At 37.2% G+C, this 22,392-nt stretch overlaps 2 protein-coding genes and 1 long non-coding RNA gene across 3 annotated transcripts in view; 1 reads left to right on the top strand and 2 right to left on the bottom strand.

The window, feature by feature from the left end:
- itih2 (inter-alpha-trypsin inhibitor heavy chain 2) overlaps window positions 1-12,718 on the top strand; it is a 21,742-nt gene extending 9,024 nt beyond the window's left edge. Inside the window, exons 9-21 of the mRNA XM_059325791.1 lie at window positions 35-151; window positions 758-926; window positions 1,687-1,812; window positions 2,369-2,550; window positions 3,581-3,766; window positions 5,045-5,184; window positions 6,034-6,206; window positions 7,043-7,195; window positions 7,946-8,059; window positions 8,962-9,160; window positions 9,847-10,019; window positions 11,243-11,354; window positions 12,432-12,718. Coding sequence (XP_059181774.1) covers window positions 35-151; window positions 758-926; window positions 1,687-1,812; window positions 2,369-2,550; window positions 3,581-3,766; window positions 5,045-5,184; window positions 6,034-6,206; window positions 7,043-7,195; window positions 7,946-8,059; window positions 8,962-9,160; window positions 9,847-10,019; window positions 11,243-11,354; window positions 12,432-12,579 — 1,992 coding nt within the window. The 3' untranslated portion in view covers window positions 12,580-12,718. The remainder of the gene's footprint in view (window positions 1-34; window positions 152-757; window positions 927-1,686; window positions 1,813-2,368; window positions 2,551-3,580; window positions 3,767-5,044; window positions 5,185-6,033; window positions 6,207-7,042; window positions 7,196-7,945; window positions 8,060-8,961; window positions 9,161-9,846; window positions 10,020-11,242; window positions 11,355-12,431) is intronic.
- LOC131960551 (uncharacterized) lies at window positions 10,641-11,225 on the bottom strand. The gene is made up of 2 exons (XR_009389701.1): window positions 10,744-11,225; window positions 10,641-10,691 (listed from the first exon to the last, which is right to left on the bottom strand). It is a non-coding gene; the product is annotated as an uncharacterized LOC131960551 (long non-coding RNA).
- Window positions 12,719-12,875: 157 nt separating the features above from the next.
- On the bottom strand, window positions 12,876-22,221 carry kin (Kin17 DNA and RNA binding protein). Its single transcript, XM_059325792.1, has 12 exons — window positions 21,834-22,221; window positions 21,657-21,751; window positions 20,095-20,138; window positions 19,170-19,292; window positions 17,950-18,134; window positions 17,396-17,444; window positions 17,269-17,320; window positions 15,442-15,559; window positions 15,233-15,355; window positions 14,220-14,319; window positions 14,019-14,119; window positions 12,876-13,014 (listed from the first exon to the last, which is right to left on the bottom strand). Exons 1-12 carry the CDS (start codon window positions 21,945-21,947, stop codon window positions 12,955-12,957), a joined length of 1,164 nt encoding a protein of 387 aa, XP_059181775.1. The 5' UTR covers window positions 21,948-22,221; the 3' UTR covers window positions 12,876-12,954.
- Window positions 22,222-22,392: the final 171 nt, after the last annotated feature.

Below are 22,392 nucleotides of genomic sequence, written 5' to 3' on the forward strand. Positions count from 1 at the left end.
AGATGAACCTTCTCTGTGTGTGTGTCTCCTCCAGGTGTCAGACGGACACTTTGTCCAGTTCTTCGCTCCCTCCAACCTCTCTCCTCTTCCTAAAAACATCGTGTTTGTCATCGACGTCAGCGGATCCATGTGGGGAGTCAAGATGAAGCAAGTAAGCTGTTTGTTTACCTGCAGCTTTGTGCACTTTGACCCCTCAAAACACCCAAGACCCCAAGCAAAGTTCAATACATCCAGATACCGACACATGCACAGACTAGGTAAATAAAAAAGGAAATCACAACGGAGAGAGAAAAGAAAAAACAAAAACAAAACAAAAAACAAAACATATCTACATTTGGGTTACATAGAAATGTTAGTAGCTGCCATGCTTTCAACAAAGGACATAAATGGCTGCCAAATGACATAGAATTTCCTGGGGGTTCCTCTTACAGTAAATCTATTTTTTTCTAAGTGAACATGACTCATGACCTCCCTCATCCCCTGGTCATATGTTGGGGAAGCATCTTTCCATTTAAACAGGAGAAGTCTCCAACAAGGAGCAGAAGGCCATCATGCCTAGCTGGTTCCCAGAAAAAGTGGCACCCAGAGTAGTGAAATCAGCAGAGATGGGTGCACTGTTTCCCCTCATATTCCAGAGAATGCCTCAAAGATAGAAAGCCAGAAACTGAACAGCATCGGGCACGACCAACACATGAGCAGTAATGTGGGAGGAGCTCGCCACCGTGTGGTCATTCTGCAGACTGTGTTTATCTCTCAGACGGTGGCGGCCATGCAGGCGATCCTGGACGACCTGACCATCGACGACCACTTCAGCATCATCGACTTCAACCACAACGTGCGCTGCTGGAGCGAGGAGCTGGTCGCCGGCTCCTCCATCCAGGTCGCAGACGCCAAGAAGTACATCCAGAACATCAAACCCAACGGAGGTGAGAGACCAGGGCCGTCTCCAGGCAGAGGCCACATAGGCCACTTTTTTTAGTAATTTTGTGGTCATTTTGTCTTTTCTGGTCATTTTGTTTCCTTTTTTTGGTCATTTTTTGGTCATTTTGTGTCTTTTTTAGTCAATTTGTGTCTTTTTGGTCAATTTGTGTCTGTTTGTGGTAATTTTATGGTCATTTTGTTTCTTTTTTGGGCCATTTTATGTCTTTTTTGTCATTTTGTGTCTTTTTTGGGTCATTTTGTGTCTTTTTGTCATTTTGTGGTCAATTTGATTATTTATTGGGTAATTTTGTGTCTTTTCTGACAAATCCCAAAGTAGCAAGTTATTACTTTACAAGGAGTCTCTGGCTTGAAGCTGACTGTTACACACTGAGGAGGTCAGAATGGAAAAAAAAAGAACAATAATAATTTTCGATACCCATATAAATATAACGTTATGTCATCTTTTTTTAAATGGCGTTTTGTGTGAAGACACAAAAGTTAAGCACATTTTTCGCGGGGTTTGCACTTTCATTGTCTCTAACTTTGTTAGCGTCTTCAGCTGTGCTTCTTTGCAAATTGACTTGTAAGTTAATAATGATATAGACAGACAGTTGTATTATGTAGCCTGGTTGGCACCATGGGCAAACAAAAATGGGAGTTCCACCCTCCGTGAAACAGCAAGCGGAGCTATTCAACACGGTAATATTCTTTAACCTGCTGAACATAAACATCCGTCTCTTATTGACTTTATTTTACTGACTCCAGGTACAAACATCAACGAGGCTCTGATGAGAGCCGTCCAGATGCTGGTGAGGGCGTCCAACCAGGGGCTCATCGACCCTCGCTCCGTCTCCATGATCATCCTGGTGTCTGACGGAGACCCCACTGTGGGTAAGTCCACTTCTACTGGCAGCTTCATGTGGAGGCAGTAGAAGAAAAAAAAGAAAATACAATGTAAACTAGTGAAACCTTGTGATGAGAAAGACAAAAAATAATGACTTAGTGTCTTAAAATAATGACTTTGTATTGGAAAAAAATATATACATAAATGAAAAAATGAAAAATTCTCAAAATAATGAATGCTGAATTCTACTGTTAGGTTAGTATGTAAGCCCATTGTAAGTTATTATAATGACTTCCCGAAATAATGTTGTAGTATCTAAATGATTGTCTTACTTTCTCAAAAAAATGACATATCTAAAAAAATCTCAAAATAATCAGCTAAATTCTACTGCTAGCAGATTATTCATCCAGAAGAAGGGAGAGTGTATGGAAATAAAAGGAGAAAAATGTCAAATGAGGAGCAAAATACAACTTCTTAACAATGGTATAATGTTAAAAAACGGCTCAATAGAATAAACTAGAATGTAAAAAACACATGTAAGACAATAGAAAGCCTTATTTCTTTAGTTCTTTGGTCAGTAATATGTGGTGTTGGTTTGTGCAGGTGAGATCAAGCTGAGCACCATCCAGAAGAACGTGAAGCGGGTGATGAGGGAGGAGTTCTCTCTCTTCTCGCTCGGCATCGGCTTCGACGTGGACTACGACTTCCTGGAGCGTATCGCCACGGAGAACAGGGGCGTGGCTCAGAGGATCTACGCCAACCACGACGCTGCAGAACAGCTGCGGGTACGAAAAACTGAGAAAAACCTTTCCTGATGAATTAGCAATTTTGTTCGTTGTAACAGAAAAATAATGTCATGATTAGTCTGAGCAGAGAGTAATCAATCAATCAATCAATCAATCAATCAATCAATCAATCAATCAATCAATCAATCAATCAATCAATCAATCAATCAATCAATCAATCAGACTTTATTTTTATAGCACTTTTCATACAAGAGAGATGCAACACAAAGCGCTTTACATAAAAAAAGGACAAAATAATAATAATAAAAAATAACGAAACATAGAAACAAACATATCTATCTATCTATCTATCTATCTATCTATCTATCTATCTATCTATCTATCTATCTATCTATCTATCTATAAATCTATCTATCTATCTATCTATCTATCTATCTATCTATCTATCTATCTATCTATCTATCTATAAATCTATCTATCTATCTATCTATCTATCTATCTATCTATCTATCTTATGAAATAAAAAGCTAGATAAAAAAGATAAAACAATAAATAAATAATTAAGAACTAGAGCATGATAATATCTCTCTCTCTCTCTCTCTCTCTCTATATATATATATATATATATATATATATAGTGAGAGAGAGAGAGACATATATTATCATGCTCTAGTGCTCTAGCTCTAGTAGAGAGAGAGAGAGAGAGAGAGAGAGAAATAGAGTAATAAATAGTAGCAAATAAATAAATGAATAAAAGAGAAGATGTAATAACACTAAGATGCATGAGCAGAAAAATCTCTAAAAATCGTTCAGGTAAGAGCCAAGTTAAAATAAGAAAAGTAATATTATTATAACCAACACTGGTCGTCAATGATAGAAAACGGTTGGGAATTTCTATTAAGAACCACTCAGAAATGAGTGCTTTCTTGCTTACCTTGCACAACATTTGGCTGTTTTCCTCTGACATGCAGAGATCAGAGTTTAGTTGCATTTTGATGCATTTTAATATGTTCAGTATCTTCTACATTCCCCTGAGTCTTGATGTCTTGATCCTCTTCTCCCCCTGCAGACGTTTTACAGCCAGGTCTCGTCTCCTCTGCTGAGGAGGATCACCATCCAGTTCCCCGAGGACTCCGTGTCCGACGTCACACACAACCGATTCGATAAATACTTCAGCGGCTCAGAGCTGGTGGTGGCCGGGAAGGTGCTGCCGTCTGACAGCAACACGCTGACCAGCTTCACCACGGCCTCCGCTGTGAGTATAAAGCACTAAACCAACCAGTGTTTCCACCTGGGAGGAGTTAACAAACCAACTCTGGGGGTTTGGTTCCTGTGGCAGGTTTGTTCACACTTTTCCTTTCCTGTTTTGTGTGAAATACACAATATAGAGTTGTCCTTCTTTAGGTTGACAAGAATTACTTAAAAATTCAGCATTTTAGGGGAGGGGACAGCTACCATAGACTGTTTATGTGGGATGTTCATTTTGGCTAGCAAAAAACAAAAACAAAATGTTCGTTACTGACCTCAGAAAACTGAGCAGCGACTCCTTGGAGTGTCTGTTAGTCCAACCAAACGCTGAACAAGACATTTAATGAACAAAACGTACAAATAAACTGTCATTAAGTGAAAATACAGTGAAAGGGTCAAAGCTATGAGACCAAACCGCTAAACGTCCTCTTTTCTATCTATGTAACATTATATATAACTTTATTGACACGTTGCCGTGGATACGCATTGCTCTGCTTCTCTCCTGGTGACGGCTCGCCTTGTCAGTGACCTGTCAATCAAAGGTAGCCCCGCCCCAAATCATACGATTCTTTATCTTCTATTTTCTTCTAAATGGGGCCATTATTAGAACTATTGACATCAAATTGTCTTGAAGAAGATTTTTTACTAGTGATTGAGACCATAGTGTTGTCCTAAAAAATTTTCTGAGGTAATAAATCAAGTTAGAAGTTTTCTTATTTTGCACTGAAATGAATGGGCAGATCTTTTTTGCAGCCAAACTTAGCACCCCCTGCTGGAATTTTCAGTAGAATGCAGCTCTTCCTGGTTTGCCTCCCTGCTCAGACACGGAGGTTGCCGTCTGACAGCTTCCCTTGGTCCCATGTGTGAAAAAACGCTGCAAAAATGCCCTTTTTGGTGCATTTCTAGTGATGAAAATGTGATAAAGTGCCTTAAGGATTCAAGTAGAAGAAAACAAGCGTAGTTTTCGGCAGAGTGCATCAGTGCAGTTTAACCCTTAATAGGACACTCATTGAAATACTTGTAAATTCAAAATTTCAACCCTAGAGAATATTGGAGGATATTACATACAGCCAGAATGTGTAAAAAAAACATGCGGACCCGGGCGAGGGGGGTAATATTTTGAGAAAAAAGTTTACGAGATTTAAGACAGCCTGAGTTCAGCCCCGTTCTAATCATCCAAATTTGGAAAACGCATGAATGCATGATCAGAAATTGAGGATTTAAGCTCATGAATAAAGGGGAGAAACAGGATCCAGAATGACCAGCGTCCCTTCTGGTCCTGCAGGCCCGTCTGGACATCACCTTGGAGACGGAGAGCGACACCTCGGAGCTGGACCAGGAGCTGGCCAAGCAGCAGCACTCCTTCACTGGTTTCGCCAGACAAATGTGGGCTTACATCACCGTCAAGCAGCTGATCTCTGAGAGGTGAGAGGAGCACGCCGAGAGAAACTTATGAAACATGGCAGGTCGACCTGGAACACTGGACCTTATGCAGCAACGTTAAATTTAAATTTCTCTTCTATTTTTCATTGATTTCTCCTAATGCACCAACATCAACATCCATATCTCCTCGTACCCCGGTAATTAAGGAGAAATAAGAGAGGAGTCAAAGAGGGAAGATATGCCAACAAAAAAAGATGAAAAAACCACCTCAGCAGTAGTGAAATCTATGTTATGTTAAAAATAAATAAATAAATAAAATAAAATAAAATAAATAAAAAAACATGATTTCCAGAGTGTCAGTACTGGCATTATGGGCCAATGAGTAACCCAGCTATAATATATAATAATATAATATGTATGAATGCAATACTCTGGAATATATAATTATCTACAATTGATTAATCAAGTCTTGTTTTCTTATTTAAATTAAAATTTAAAATTTGTGTTTTCTTGCATTGAACAAAAAACTTGTGGGCTGTAAAAATAAGATTTTTTTTTTATCTTCAGTGTTCTCAAACACATGTAAAAAAATATTTTACCTAAGAAGAAAAAAAGAAATAATAATAAATATAATTATAATAATAAAAAATAAATGAATACAATTTTAAAAAATCTATTTTAATAACAATAATGATTAAACTCTTTTTTGATTGATAGCACCTTGATTTGGGGGCTTTTAAGACACAATAGTTTTAATTGGAAATTAATGCAAATAAATTAGCTTAAAGTGTCTTAACATGAATAAAAAACTAAATAAAGTATGAAGAAGCATTATGATGCTTATTTTCTTGGCTGCCAGTGTTTGACGGCTGCAGTGTTTCTCTCCTGCAGGTCTTTGGCTCCAACAGCCGCCAAGAAGAGGAAGATCACGCAGCGCATCATGGCGCTCGCCGTGGAGCATCAGTTCGTCACGCCGCTCACGGCACTGCTGGTGGAGAGCGAGGACGCCACGGAGAGGCTGCTGGCCGACACGCCGAAGGACCCCAAGCACGGCTGCTGCTCAGGTACCTCCTCACACCAGGATGGCTCCTTTAGGTCTAAGTCTGTTCAGGTTTTTGGACATATTTTGTCTTCAAAAGGCAGAAACATTATGTCATTATAATTGCAGGACACCTCGTCATGAAAGAGTCATATATGACCGGGCAATGTGGTTAAAATCATTATCACATACACAATATAAATTAGAGAAAATAAATAAATAAATAAATAAATAAATGAAAAATATTTATCATGTCATCATGATAATTATCATGTTTTGGCAAATGTTAAATAAAAAAATGAATAATAATTCAAATTATAATAAAAAGCAACATAATGATAATGATTATAAACATTATATTATTATTATTATTAGTGTATAACAACAACAACAACAACAACAACAACAACAATAATAATAATAATAAATCTTATTTTAAATTATTGGAAAATGATGAATATTGGACAATCCAAAGACAATAAATGTAAAACATAAAAATATAATAAAAAAGACTTATAGAATAAGAATAATAAAAATGAGAGAATTGGCCACAATAATAAGATAAAAGTCAAATTAATAAAAATTGAAATAATATAATGCATACAAATATACATGCAATTAATTATTATTTATTTGTAAAAGATACCAGGATACTGTAGATACTGTCCTTAATGGAATCAGTGATAATAATAATAATAATAAAATAAATAATAATATATAAATAACAATGATAATAATACATTAAAAATAAGTAAATAAATAAAATAAATAATATAATATAATAATAATATTATATTTAATTTAATTGACAGCTGGGTTATATTACGTGTGTGTGTGTGTGTGTGTGTGTGTGTGTTGCAGGAGGAGCAGGAGGAGGCTCGGCGTCTGCTGGTCTGGCTCCGGTGCGTGTGGTCTACCAGCCTCCCCCCTGGGTCCAGATTACCACCACGCCCCCCCCGAGTCAGGCTGCGAAGGGCCCTGAGGAGTACGCCCTGCCCCAAACGGTCAACCTAGGTAACACACACACACACACACACACACACACACACACACACACACACACACACACACGCACACACACATTCTTGTACTTCTATCTTTGTGAGGACCCTCATTGGAACAGTGAATTCCCTAGCAAGGTTATAATAGTTTTGGATTTTTCATTAGTTTTAATTTCAATTTTGTTTTTAAATTCAGTTAGTTTTAATTATTTTTTAGAGTTAGTTTGCTAGTTTTAGTTTAGTATTTATTTTTTTGAAATGCTTTAGTTTTAGTTTAGTTTTTATTAGTTTTAGTTTTTTTGTAATGGGGTATTTTTGCTGGGTGGGAGATTAAAAGAGGTCACAGTAAATTTTGCCTTTATTTCCTTTGTCTTATCCATCTTCATTATGTATGAAAAAAGATGAAAACGAAGGACATTTTCACTATAATTTTAGTTAGTTTTGTAACCACACAATACAGTTTCAGTTAATTATCATTATCATGTAACCTTTAACCCTTAAAACAAAGTCTGAAATCTCAAAAAAGCCTTTAAAGAATTGAGGACCGGCCGAAATGTCCTCACTTTGCAAAAATGTCCTCACTCTGTTGGTTAAAAACGTGTTCCGGCCCTCACTATGTAGGAAGTGCAAGAACACACACACACACACACACACACACACACACACACACACAGACACACACACACTTTAGATAGAATCCTGAACACGTTTAGAGCTGCAGTGTTAATCGTGAACGTGTGACGAGCTCAGCGTCTCTCTTCAGTGGATAACGACCCTCACTTCATCGTCCACCTGCCCAGCAGCAACATGGACGTCTGCTTCAACATCGACTCTAAACCGGGACACGTCCTCAACCTGGTGTCTGACAGCGGAACAGGTACCACACTACATACTAAATTGGTTAAAACCAGAGCCGGCCCAAGGCATAAGGGAACTAAGCGACTGCTTAGGGTCCCGTGGCCACTAGGGGGCACCCAAGAGCAATTACCCAAAAATGTAATAGTTTTTTTTTTATTTTTTGGATGTATTAGTGATGATTTGTATATATATATATATATATATATATATATATCATATATATAAATAGATTTTTTTATACAACCCCAGGTCGCTCTTGTGCTACATTTTGAGATGAAAAGCCATATGTGACACCCTGGACATCATTCATTTATTGGTATTATTTATATTATTATTGCATTGGTATTATTTATGTTATTAACGTGTTATTAACAATCAATATTTTTGACAGAAATAGAGGGCCCAAAATCGAATTCTGCTTATGCCCCCATGGAGGCTTGAGCCGGCTCTGGTTAAAACATCATATGAATGAGAGAGCTTCCCTTCAGTTAACTAATTAACAGTTGGGTTTTTAATCTTTTCATGTAACTCTGAGCAAAAAAAGTGTGAAACGACTGACATCAGGTGTCAAAAGATGTTAAAAAAACACTTTTACCTCTTACCCTGATGATAAAAGTTTTAAGCTTTGGTTTTTAACTGGACCGTCCCCATGGAGGCTTGAGCCGGCTCTGGTTAAAACATCATATGAATGAGAGAGCTTCCCTTCAGTTAACTAATTAACAGTTGGGTTTTTAATCTTTTCATGTAACTCTGAGCAAAAAAAGTGTGAAACGACTGACATCAGGTGTCAAAAGATGTTAAAAAAACACTTTTACCTCTTACCCTGATGATAAAAGTTTTAAGCTTTGGTTTTTAACTGGACCGTCCAGATAAAATGAAAACGTTCTGACGGGTTGCTGCTGCTCTTCTTCTGTCCTGCAGGTTTGGTGGTGAACGGTCAGCTGGTCGGCTCCAAACAGAAGCTCCAAAGCAAACGGAGCACCTACTTCGGCACCATCTCCGTCTACTACCAGCCGGACGGCGTCAGCGTTACCGTCGGCACCGACCACATCGCCATGAGCGACGGCAGCAGCAACCACTCGTTCACCTGGAGCGCCACGGCCGACATCACACAGGACGGGTAACCTCCAACACCACCAACACCTCCAACACCCCCAACACCTCCAACACCAACACTTCCAACACCCCCAACACCTCCAACACCACCAACACCTCCAACACCAACACTTCCAACACCCCCAACACCACCAACACCACCAACACCTCCAACACCAACAACACCCCCAACACCTCCATCACCTCTAACACCCCCAACACCTCCAACACCCCATACACCTCCAACACCCCAACACTTCTAACACCCCCAACACCTCTAACACCCCCAACACCTCCAACACCCCCAACACCTCCAACACCCCCAACACCAACACTTCCAACACCCCCAACACGCCCAACACATCCAAAACCTCCAACACCTCCAACACCTCCAACACCCCCAACACCTCCAACACCCCCACCACCCCCAACACCTCTAACACCACCAACACCCCCAACACCTCCAACACCACCAACACCCCCAACACCACCAACACCCCCAACACCTCTAACACCACCAACACCCCCAACACCACCAACACCCCCAACACCTCCAACACCACCAACACCACCAACACCTCCAACACCCCCAACATCTCCAACACCCCCAACACCTCCAACGCCACCAACACCTCCTACACCCCCAACACCTTTTTACCTCCACACCAGGGGTCATTGTTTGTCTCATGCTGCCATGTTTCTGTGTTTCAGCGTGAGGATTTCCATCGTGAAGGACTCTCACGTCTCCGTGGTAATAAATAATAACATCCAGGTGATGGTGTTGCTTCACCGTGTGTGGAAGAAACATCCGGTCAACGTGGACTTCCTCGGTATCTACATTCCCACCGAGAACCAGTACTCGCCACTGGTCCACGGACTCATAGGTACGTCTCTTTACTCTCCTAGACAAGCGGCTAAAAGTATCTCAGTCCTCTAATAAATATCTTTGTAAAACCAGCCCCAGTTATATTTATACAGCAGTGTTGGAATGTAACTAACTACTAAATATTTCCATTTTATGTAACTTTATACTTTACGACGGAGTATGAGGGCCACATTTAGAAGAAAAAAAATGAATTACGAGAATAAAGTCTGCTAACCTAATTTATTAAATATTTAGGACTTTATTCTCATAATTAATTGAATATTTACAACTTTATTCTCGTAATTAATCAAATATTTTCGACTTTATTCCTGTCTTCACTAAACCCCTTAAATAAAGCCGCTTTATTGCATTTTAAAACCCAAATCTATTTAGTGTGAAGAAACAACACAATCATAAGTCATTCAACACAAACTGTGTGAATATCGAGGTTTTCTCTCTTTACATTGCAGAAAAACTGGATTTAATCAGTGGAATCCACTCGCTTTTATTACAACACACTTAATAATAATTGGTCATAATTGGTTTAGTGTTTTAATAAAGTAGGGGTTTGTTTTGATCATGGATAGATGTAAACATGTTTTTAGTTGGCGTGCATGTGTTTGTGCCCACCTGCATGCAAGGTTTTTGTGTTATGAAAATTATTTTATAGCCCTTGGTTTAAAAATGGCCCCTAGGACAAGAAATGTACCCTGCTGGTGTACAGCTTTCATGGATTTATGAACAAAGGCAATTTTTTTTACTTTTTCTCATGTTGGGGTCATTCTAGGAAAAATCATCAAATTTCAAGTTGAAAAAAGATCATGAAGGTGGTTTCCTCTGCTGTTAAACACAGTGGCGGGTCATTTTTGACCCCGAAGACAACACAAGGGTGAAGGCAAATCTGTGATTGGCGATTCTGGGCTAAATAAATAAAATTAAAAGAATGATGAATGTGATTTACATTCCAAGTTTCAGGGCATTCAAGGTATGTTGGAGATTATCTTTTATTATGGATTTGAGTGGTACTTTTGTAAAGTTTTGCATAAGTTTTCATTCTTGTTGAAAAAAAGAAAAACGTTCTACTATCCACTAAAACCCAAACTGAGATAGTTTTCCCGTCTTGTGACGAGATGACGTGGTTTCTGTCGGTGCCGCTGATGATGAAAACGACATAAGCTGCACAAAAATTGAACCACAGAAGCTGAAATATGTGTGTGTGTGTGTGTGTGTGTGTCCTCTCAGGGCAGTTCTCCAGAGAGCCTGAGGTGAGCGTGTACGACCTGCACCAAGGAGTCGACCCCCTGAAGAAGGAGGCCACGATGGAGGTGAAGGGCAACAGGCTGTCAGTCACCAGGTACGTCTCCACTCAGACACAGCTCATTTCTGAACCATAGACTGTATATAAATAATGGATTGTGGCCCGTTGGAAGCATCGAGTTCAGCGTTATACTCGTCGCCTCTCTACACCTCAACCTGACTGAGAGAAGCTGCTGCTAATTCATGTTAGCATTAACTGGAGCATTAACTGGGATGCTAGTTTTGGCTAGCAAAAAACAAAAACAAAATGTATGTTACTGACCTCAGAAAACTGAGCAGCGACTCCTTGGAGCGTCTGTTAGTCCAACCAAACGCTGAACAAGACATTTAATGAACAAAACGTTCAAATAAACTGTCATTAAGTGAAAATACAGTGAAAGGGTCAAAGTTATGAGACCAAACCGCTAAATGTCCTTTTTTATATCTATATAACGTTATATATAACTTTGATACGTTGCCGTGGATACGCATTGTTCTGCTTCTCTCCTGATGACGTCTTGCCTTGTTAGTGACCTGTCAATCAAAGGTAGCCCCGCCCCAAATCATACGATTCTTTATCTTCTATTTTCTTCTAAATGGGGCCATTATTTACACCATGGGTCTCAAAATGCGGGCCAATTGCGGCCCACATGACGATATTTTGTGGCCCCCACCTTGATATGAAAGTTTAATGTGAGTTTATATATTGTGTGTGGAAGGTTCCTTTAATAACTATTTTTGGTAATTTTGTATCTTTTTAAAATAATTTTGTGTATTTTTTTTTGTGGTAATTTTGTGTCTTTTTTTGGTAATTTTTTTGTCTTTTTTAAATAATTTTGTGTCTTTTTTGGTAATTCTGTCTTTTCTTGGTCATTTTGTGTCTTTTTAAAATAAATGTCTTTTTTGTCATTTTGTGTCTTTTTTTAAGTAATTTAGTATTTTTCAGTAATTTTTTGTATATTTGTTTCTTTTTCAGTCATTTTGTGTCTTTTTTGGGGTCATTTTATGTCTTTTTTAAAATAATTGGTAAATGGTCATTTTTTGTCTTTTTTTTTTGTATTTTTTTTGTGGTTATTTTGTGTGTTTACAAAACCACAAACCCATATGTATGTGTGTGTGTGTGTGTGTGTTTTAGAGGCTGGCAGAAGGACTACAGGCGCGATAAGAGGCGCGGCTCCAGCATCTACTGCTGGTTCGTACACAACAGCGGGAAGGGCTTCATCGACGGCCACTACACCGACTACATCGTCCCCGACCTGAACAGCTTCCTGCAGACGCTCTGAGCAGCCGGAGACGCGTTCAAGTACCCCACGCTGCTACTAACACACATTTACAGTAAAATAACAGTGAGTGAAAATCAAGAAGACAGCTTTTATCCCCACTGGTGTTTCATCTTTCTGTAATTATTTTCCCAAAGAAAAAGAAACCCCCTCCAGAAGTCATTTTTCTTGAATTTATTTGGACAAAAATTTACATCTGCAATGTCAAGATTAATTTGAATATTCATACAAAATAAAGAAAAATAACTGATTGAACACACTGCTCTGAGTTTCTCTGTGGTGAGTGGCTGTGGGACGGTGTTTATGTACAGGGGAACACTGGGGAAATATCTCTGACACAGTAGAGTCCCTGAGGAAGAAGACGGGGAGGCGGATGGTTCAGGCCAGTTTAGAGAAATCCTCGTAGGCCACGTCCACTCTCTTCCCCTTCTGCTGACCCTGAGGACGAGAAGGATATCCGTTTATTTCGGTCAATACACGTCATTAAAACAGAAGTAACAAACCAGAAAAAAAAAACATTGATCAAAGTAAACAATAAGTAAACAGAGAAAGAAAATTGATAATAGACATTTGGACCGAAAAGGCTGAAGCAGCTTATTACGTCAAGTTAATTTAAAAATTAGAAATGTACAATCTGTTATTTATTAATAAAATAAATAAGCAGTCACAAGAGAGAAAAGAAAGAAGCTAAATTAATCATCCTGTTTTTAAGTACTTTTTTGAATAAGTTAATGGTATTGCAAGTTTTTAAGTCTTTCTCCAATTTGTTCCATAAATGAACAGCTTTAATGACGGCTGCAGCTGCAACATCAGCACTTGATCATATAAAACCATTAAAAATGTTACATGAAGGTGAATACACTGAAGTGTTTAGCTTCAGCAATGTGCATGTTAAGTCACGAGAATTAAATGTTTGCTGTGTCAGAAGTTATTTGGCAAAAGTCAAAAGCAGCTAAAGCAAGCTTCAAAAGTTTTTCTGCACAATTTTTAAGAGGTTGCAAATTTACTAGATTAAAGTGGCAAATCTACAAGAAAAAAAGTCACAGATTTACGAGACAATAGTGGGGAAAAACGATTGACGATTCACCACTTTAAATCTCAAAAATCTGCACATTTTTTCTCGTAGATTTGCCACTTTAATCTCGTAAACTTTTTTTCTCTAAATATGTTTTTTTTACACATTCTGGCTGTATGTAATATCCTCCAATATTCTCTAGGGTTGAAATTCAGGAATTTGCAAGCATTTAAATGAGTGCCCTATTAAGGGTTAATGGTAGAATAACGCAACAGCGCCCCCGGTTTTAATGGTAGAAATGTGGTAATGCTTTCCCGGCCCTATTGTTCACTTTTAACAGGCGAGTCCGCCAGCTAAAAATATTTAATATTTCATTTACAGCCGTACAATAGATGATAAAACTAATGGAGAATGTGATGGTACGTACGGAGTCGAGTGTGAGCGTGGCGCTGAAGTTCTTCTCGTCGATCCCCTCCAGCAGAGCCTCCGTGTCTCTGTACGCTCCGTTCAGGATCAGGACACGTTTACCTGCAGGGAGTTTCACCACAAGAAGCTGAGCAGGAGCAGAAAGCTGCAGCTGAGACTTCCTGCAGGTCGTCTAAAGAGTTGAGTTGTTGTTTTTTTTTACCTGGTGCAGGGATCACCGTCTCCAGGTGATTCTGGTCCAGTTTCAGTTTGTCTCCCGAGTCGATCAGCTTCACCACGGCTCCGTATTTGTCTCGCACCTCCTGCAACAACAGGACGCACAGCTCAAACGATATTGTTGTTCTTAGTCCAATTAATGCCGCTAATACATGGGTCTCAAACTCGTGGCCCGCGGGCCAATTGCGGCCCTTGTGACGATATTTTGTGGCCCCCACCTTGATATGAACGTTTAATGTGAGTTTTATATGAATGGCTCTTTACCCTGTTGCATGTGGAAGGTCCCTTTAATTACTTTTTGGGGTAATTTTGTGTCTTTTTTTAAAATAATTTTGTGTCTTTTAATAATTTTGTGTCTTTTTCTTGAATAATTCTGTGTCCTTTTTTTTTTTTAGTAATTTTGTGTATTTTTTGGTCGTTTTGTGTCTTTTTAATAATTTTGTGTCTTTTTTGGTAATTCTGTCTTTTTTTGGTCATTTTATTTCTTTTTAAAGTAATTTAGTTTTGTTCTGTCATTTTGTATGTTTTTTTTGGTCATTTTGTGTGTTTTTTTTGGTCATTTTGTGTGTTTTTTGTGTAATTTTTTGTCTTTTTTACATAATTTTGTGCCTTTTTTGGTAATTCTGTGTCTTTTTTTGGTCATTTTGTGTATTTTTTTGGTCATTTTGATACTGCCTCCAGCGGCCCCCAGGTAATTTGAGTTTGAGACCCCTGCATTAAAGGATCTGAATACTTCTTCCACCACTGGATAATATAAAATGATTATAATGCAACAATTACCTTTTAATTATTTAATTATTACCTTTTTATTCACGCAGAAATGTGAAAAAATTATCATTAACAACTAAAAGAAGAGAGCAGAAATAAGTTGTATTTCTCTTCACTGGGCTTATAATAGTGGGTAAAACCTGCTGTTTGTCAAACATCGTGTTGCTGACCCTATTTAGTAAACAAACCTGCATGTAAACAAGAGTCATTGTGTTGTTATTGTGCTGTTACCGTGATGACGGCCTTCTTCTTGTGGTATCTCTCTCCGAGTCTCTTGGTGACGACTTTGACCACGATGTTCGGCTGCAGCCAGTGATCCGTTCTGACCGACTGCTTCTTCTTCTTCTCCTCCATCTGAACAACAACAACAACAACAAACATTTCAGCTGGATTAAAAACAGACTGAATGCCAACACACGAGGCCGACTCCTCTCCTCTACCTCTATGATCTCCTCCAGAGCTGATTTCTTCTTCTTCTCTCCTCTCGTGTCTGAACTCGTGTCTTTCCTCTTGGTCGACGACGCCGCGGCTTTGAGAGCGCCGGCACTCAGAGCAGAGCTACGGCAAGACACAAGGGTCAATGATGTCATCTAACCCAGTGTCAGTTGGTGTAATCAGCAACTTTTTTCCCCATAAAAATCTGATTATATACAGGGAAATAAATGTGAACTAAAATGAGGAATAATACAATCCACGTTTACATTGCTACACTATGGTATAGGGTTGTCAAAAGTACCGATACTCAAAAAAGTATCGATACTAAAACGTTGTATCCGGATACGATACTCATTTTCAAAAGTATCGATGAAAAGTGTTATTTTCTCTCTTTAAGTCCCAGAATGAAGCAGAGAAAAAGTCGACTTATCAAGCTTGCCTAATATTGTGCACAGCATCTAAAATATTGTTCTAATTGTTTATTGTATTTATTTATTTTTTGCACTACCTCAGACCTGAAGCTTGTTGTCATAGTTGCAGTTTCTTTTTGCACAACTGTTTTTTATTATAAATATTTAACCTGTGGTTCTGTTCATTTTTACATGTTGCATTTTTCTTGTTGTTAAAAATATTTCTGTTAAATTTTGGGGTTAAATTTTCTTTGTTTTTCATCCTTGTGGTATCAAAAATGGTATCGAGTATCGAATATTTTCCTGAGTATCGGTATCGAGTTGAAAATCTTAGTATCGTGACAACCCTACTATGGTATAGAACAAATTTTACATAATTTGTCAAAACTTTAGAAAAAAATTTTTGTTTTTAGAATATGTTCTGCTCAATATTGACGAAAATGTGTAAATGTAGGAATACTCAAAAAAACTAATAATTTAATGTTTTTTAAAATAAAGTAATTATATGTATAAGTCCACTTAAATACACTGTAGGTGGATGAAGTATTTAATATTTATCATTCTTTTGACATCTTGCCAACCCTTATTTGTCACTGACGCACAGTTTTTAACATAATCACAGTAAATTATACAGATACATCTTAATACGTTAGAATATTATGGAAAAGTTCATTTCCAGTAGTTCAAGTCAAACAGCTCCAACCAAGTATTGAGTCATATAGATGGACATACTTTTCAGAGGCCAACATTTCCATATTTTTTTTTTTTCTATATTACATTTTTTTGAGACACTGAATTTTAGGTCTTCATTAAATGTAAGCCATAATCATTATTATTAGAAGAAATTAAATAAATTAAGACATGAAATGTTTCATTCTGTGTGTAATGGATCTATATAATGTGACATTTCCACTTTTTGAATTGAATTACTGACATAAATAAACTTTTTTTATGATATTCTAAACCAGGGATGGGCAACTGGAGGCCCAGGGGCCGCATACAGCCCGCACCCTCACTTGAAGTGGCCCTCAGTACAACTACATGCATTTGAGCATGAAATCTTAAAAGTGCGGTGTAAAAATGCACAAAATTACTTCTTGCAATTAATGTTGGTCTGCTGTTCTTGCACTGAAAAAAAAAAGAAATCACAGTTTTTTATTTGCTTCAAACCTTTTGTATTCCTATTTACACTGTTATACATGCATTTTAGCATAAAATATGTTAAGTTACTGCACTGTAAACATATTTAAAATTACAGTTTCATCATATCTGGTTAAGTGCACGGCCCTATATGTGGCCCTGTGCTAGTGTTGATGAAAAACTGTGGCCCCCTCCAGCATTTAAGTTGCCCCTCCCTGCTCTAGTTTATTGAGATGCACCTGTAGTTGCTTGGAAGTAGAATTAGCAACAAGACGTTTGTACCTGGATTTGGACGGACCGGCGACAGACGAAGAGGCTCCCAGGTTGAAAGCGACTGCAGAGGAACACGTGAGGGTGAGTGGAAATAAATGCATAAAAAATATGACTGATTACAAGTAAAAAAACTGACCTTTTTCCTCTTCGCTCTCTCGTTTCAGCTCTGTGTAAACTGGAGTTTCCTGCAGAGTAAAATCCAGAACACGACATCAGTGTTTTTATCAGACTGTGGGACCCTGAAGCTTGCATGGATTAAAGTTAAAATTCACCATCACGATGTTTCATGTCATCAGAGACGCTGTGCATAATTAGCCATGCTGCTTTTGTTTTGCAACAGTTGGTAACATGGTAATTTTGTGTCTTTTTTCGGTAATTTTGTGTCTTTTTGGGGGGTAATTTTGTGTCCTTTTTTTTCTTCGTAATTTTGTGTCTTTTTTTGGTAATTTTGTGTCTCTTTGTAATGATTTTGTATCTTTTTTAGTAATTTTGTGTATTTTCTTGGTCATTTTGTGTCTTTTTTCAAATCATTTTGTGTCTTTTTTTGGTCATTTTGTGTCTTTTTTGGTCATTTTGTGTCTTTTTTTGGTCATTTTGTGTCTTTTTTGGGTCATTTTGTGTCTTTTTTTATTAATTTTGTGTCTTTTTTGGTAACTTTAATCCATGAGCTCGTCTCTCTCTGATACTCACGTCGACCTCCTTGCCGTCGCGGCCCCTGCGGACCTGCTCCTCGATGAACTTGGCGCTCCTCTCCTCGTCGTCCAGCTCCTGCTTCTTCTTCCTCGCCTGCTCCTCTTGGCGCCGGATGGTCTCCGGGTCGCGGTCGATGTACTGGACGTACCAGCCTTTAGGGGTCTCGTCCACTTTACACAAACCTGGCAGGAACAATCAGCAACTTATTATTATTATTATCAAACATTTCATTTATTCTCGATTAACCCTTTGATGCACAACAAGGGTCAAAAGCAGGGGTCTCAAACTCTAATTACCTGGAGGCAGTATCAAAATGAGCAAAAAAAGACATGACTAAAAAAAAAAAGACACAAAATGACAGAAAAAAAAAAAAATCCTTTTTTTTTAAAAAGACACAGAATTACCAAAAAAAGACACAAAATTATTTTAAAAAAGACACAAAATGATTTAAAAAAAAGACACAACATGATCCAAAAAAGTACACAAAATAACTAAAAAAGACACAAAATTATTATAAAAAACACAAAATTAACAAAAAAGACACAAAATTACCGAAAAAGACACAAAATTACCAAAAAACGACACAAATTACTAAAAAAGACAAAATTATTAAAAAAGACACAAAATTACCAAAAAAAGTAATTTGATTTTTAAACACACACAACACGGTAAAGTGCCATTCATATAAAACTCACATTAAACTTTCATATCAAGGTGGGGGCCACAAAATATCGTCACGAGGGCCCAATTGGCCCGCGGGCCGCAAGTTTTCTATAATAAATCTAATAATATATTATTAGATTATTATTATTAGTGATGCATTTATGCAAGCAGCATTTTACTGCTGTCCAGGTAGGGCTCATTTTAACCACTTAAAATACTCTAAAAATACCAAAAAACACTCTAAAATTGTGTGGTTTAATTAATTAACATGCGTAACCACTTAAAAATATTCTTTTTTTTTTGTGTTAAATTTCGATCTGGAAAGTGACCCTAACCCAAAATGTAGTGATGTAGAAGTATAAAGTTTCATAAAATGGAAATACTCAAATAAAGTACAAGTAGCTCAAAATTACACTTAAGTACAGAACTTGAGTAAATGGTATGTAATGCATTGAAGCAAAAAAGGGTTTTGAATTGTTTGATTTTGCAAGAGATGTACAGAGTTTTGCTTGTGTTGTGTGAGGTTTTGTTGTCAGTGTGTAGTTGTAGTTCACCCTCTCTGCCCAGCCACTTGGTGAAGTCGGTGAGCGTCTCCCACTGTGTGGAGTTCATGTGGACGTGCTCTCTGTCGCTGATGTATTCATTGTAGACGATGTTGTTGTGCACTCGCTTCGTCCCTGCAGACAAACAAACAAACAAACAAAAACAAACGGAATCATCAAATCAAATCAATCAAATAGCCCTTTAATGTCATGATATAGTCAATTACACAGCAAAATCGGGAGTGTTAATTCAACTCACAGAGTGTTAAATTAACCACTTTTTCTGAGTTTATACAGTTAAAATTCTTTCTTTTTACTTTTTACTTTCTGAGTTAAAATTACACTTTGAAAAGTGTTAATATTTTAACTCTTTAATAGTGTTAAATTTAAAGTTTATGACACTACATAAGTGCACTTTCAACTCCAAATCGTGTTATTCCTTTTCACTTTGAGTGTTCATTTTTAACATACATTGTGTTACTTTGACACATTAAAGTGTATTTTTAACCCTAAAATCATGTTATTTCCTTTCACTAGTGTGATAATTAACATTCATTGTTTTGTTTTACGATACATTAAAAAGTGCATTCTGTCTTTAGCCGAACATACAAGTCACAAAATCTGAAAATCAACTCCAGCTGAAGTGAATCTAACTCAGGTGTTAACATGTAACAACGCTGGCAGAAGCTTTTTGATCACTACAATGTTAAAACAACTCCAAAATCATCAAATTATTAACACTGAAAAAACAACACTACAGATTTTGCTGTGTATACCAGTGGTTCCCAACCTTTTTCTTGAGAACCCACATTTTTACCATTGTAAACTTTGGCGATATATCGATATATTTTTTATATCGATATAGCCCTAATTGCACATATCAGTTTTATTACTTAATCAGAGCTGCTGGTAAACATCTGGATGATCTCTAACTCACCAAAACGTCTTCTGAGCAGCTCCACAAAGTCACTTTTGAACTCACTGGAGGAAAAAAGGAAACAAGAATGAACTCCAACCATCCGTAGTTTACAACTAACAACATACACTAAACATACAAACAAATTAAAACTTAACTTATAAATAATTAACCTATGATAAAGCAGAGTTTAAATTAAAATTTTGGCTAAAAATATTAACCATTTGCAGAGAAATTAGACTTTAACTGGGTAATTAAACATTGCAGGAATTTAAATAAAGTGCAGATAAATTAAACATTTAGCTGACAGCTTTATTTACTTTTCAGGGCGAGATTTAACATGAAAAACATGACAGATTTAAAGTGATTTATTAAATTAAACATCATAACAGTATATTAAGTCGTTAAAATGAGCTCTGTCTTTATAAAATTAAAACACTGCTTATATAAATGCATCAATAATAATATTTTTTAGAGCTGCAACAATTATTCGATTAATCGGACAATAATCAAATATTAAATTAATCGTCAACTATTTTGATAATCGAATAATTGGTTTGAGCAGTTTTTTTTAAAGACAGTAAGTCCAAATTCTCTAATTTCAGCTTCTTCGATGTGAATATTTCTGGTTTCTTTGTTCCTTTATGACAATAAACTGAATTTCTCTTTGGTTTGTGGACAAAACAAGAGATTTGAGGACGTCGTCTTGTGGTTTGGGAAACACTGATTGATATTTTTCAACATTTTATTGACCAAACAACTAATCGATTAATCGTTTAAATAATCGACAGATTAATCGATAATGAAAATAATCGTTGCAGCCCTAATATAATATAATATAATATATAAAACGATCTGAGTGGGTCCAATCTGCATAGCAAGTACTTTTACTTTTGATACTTTAGACACATTTTAATGCTGATACTTTTACTTTTTTTAATGCAGGACTTTTACTTGCAGTGGAGTAATTTCGCATTGTGATATTAGTACTTTTACTGCAGTACTGAGGTAGACCAAAACATCTGCCGGTTGATATTTGCGTTTTTTACTTGTTTCCGCATCCGCCGATAAAGAAAAACACTTCAAATATGTTGACTCATCTGAGCCTATAACAACATACGAAAAGGAAAGGAAGATGTGCAGAAGAATATTTGTTTTGTTCATGAATGTTTCTTTTTTTTTGTTTAAATTGAGACTAACATTTGTTATCATTGTGTCATTTTTATCAGCAGCACATATCGGGGATCGGTTAAGACTGATGTCAAAATAATCGGTATCGGCATCGGCCTTAAAAACCGTATCGTCCGACCACTCCACCACTGGATAATATAAAACGATTATAGTGCAACCTTTCAAAGAGAAACTACCTTTTAACTCTGAATAATCTGAAAAAAAATCCTTAATAACTAAAAAAAAGGAGCAGAAATTAGGTTTATTTCTATTCATTGGGCTTATAATAGTAGGTAAAACCTGCTGTTTGTCAAACATTGTGTTGCTGACATTATTAAGTAAACAAACCTGCAACCAGAATAAACTAAAGTTACAGCTAACAAACTTATTTTAGGTGAAATCAATGCACTTACTCGGAGAAATAGTCCATGAACTTGTTGGGGTCCTCTGAGGCGAGCAGCAGCTGCCTCTGGTGGGACTCCGACATGCAGTGACACTTAAAGCCATTCTGGAAAGAGAAACATAGTTAAAATATCACCTGTAACTAACATTTTTTTAACCAAATAAGACGATTTTAACGAGCCTCTCACCTCATCTCGACATTGTTTCTGACACATCTGACAATACCACCTCAACTTCTGGAGACCTTTAGATTTTATCCGATTGGCTATCGCCTTAGGGGAGAGAAAATCCGCTTTCCCCATCCCGATATTTACTTATTAAAACGTTTTAAAGGAGAAAAATCAGCTCTTAATCGCTGCTAAACCCGAAAACAAGCTGCTACATAAACAGTTTCCGCGTGGTGAACGTCACAATCCCGCGTTGGTTGGTGAAAACACGCGTTAACTGCAGTTGCGTTCAGGAACTCGCTGTGCTGCTGTACTTTAGAACATCCAGGTGAGGAATGTCGCTTACGCTAGTTTACGGCCAATAAAAAAATAATATAAAAAGGTTTTTCAACAGTAAACAATAATAGATTAATTAATTAATAACGTAAATACAAGAAGGGAAATTTTGACATATAGTTTGCATTAATCATTAATCAAAAGTAAAGATTTAATCACGAAAATAAAAAAATAAAAAAGGCTATTGCATAGCTGTAGGGGCCAGTGCTCGGTAATAATAATAATAATAACAATAGTAATAATA

The sequence above is a fragment of the Centropristis striata genome, chromosome 22, assembly GCF_030273125.1.
Source record: "Centropristis striata isolate RG_2023a ecotype Rhode Island chromosome 22, C.striata_1.0, whole genome shotgun sequence".
NCBI classification, from domain to species: domain Eukaryota; kingdom Metazoa; phylum Chordata; class Actinopteri; order Perciformes; family Serranidae; genus Centropristis; species Centropristis striata.

What these genes read in the sequence shown, in the direction of transcription:
- kin (XM_059325792.1), bottom strand. Translation starts at nt 21,947, where the DNA reads ATGGGGAAAGCGGATTTTCTCTCCCCTAAGGCGATAGCCAATCGGATA. An exon ending in TTCATGGACTATTTCTCCGA is followed by an intron (nt 20,139 to 21,656) that starts GTAAGTGCATTG and finishes TTTTTCCTCCAG; the next exon opens with TGAGTTCAAAAGTGACTTTG. An exon ending in GACGGTGATCCCTGCACCAG is followed by an intron (nt 14,120 to 14,219) that starts GTAAAAAAAAAC and finishes AACTCCCTGCAG; the next exon opens with GTAAACGTGTCCTGATCCTG.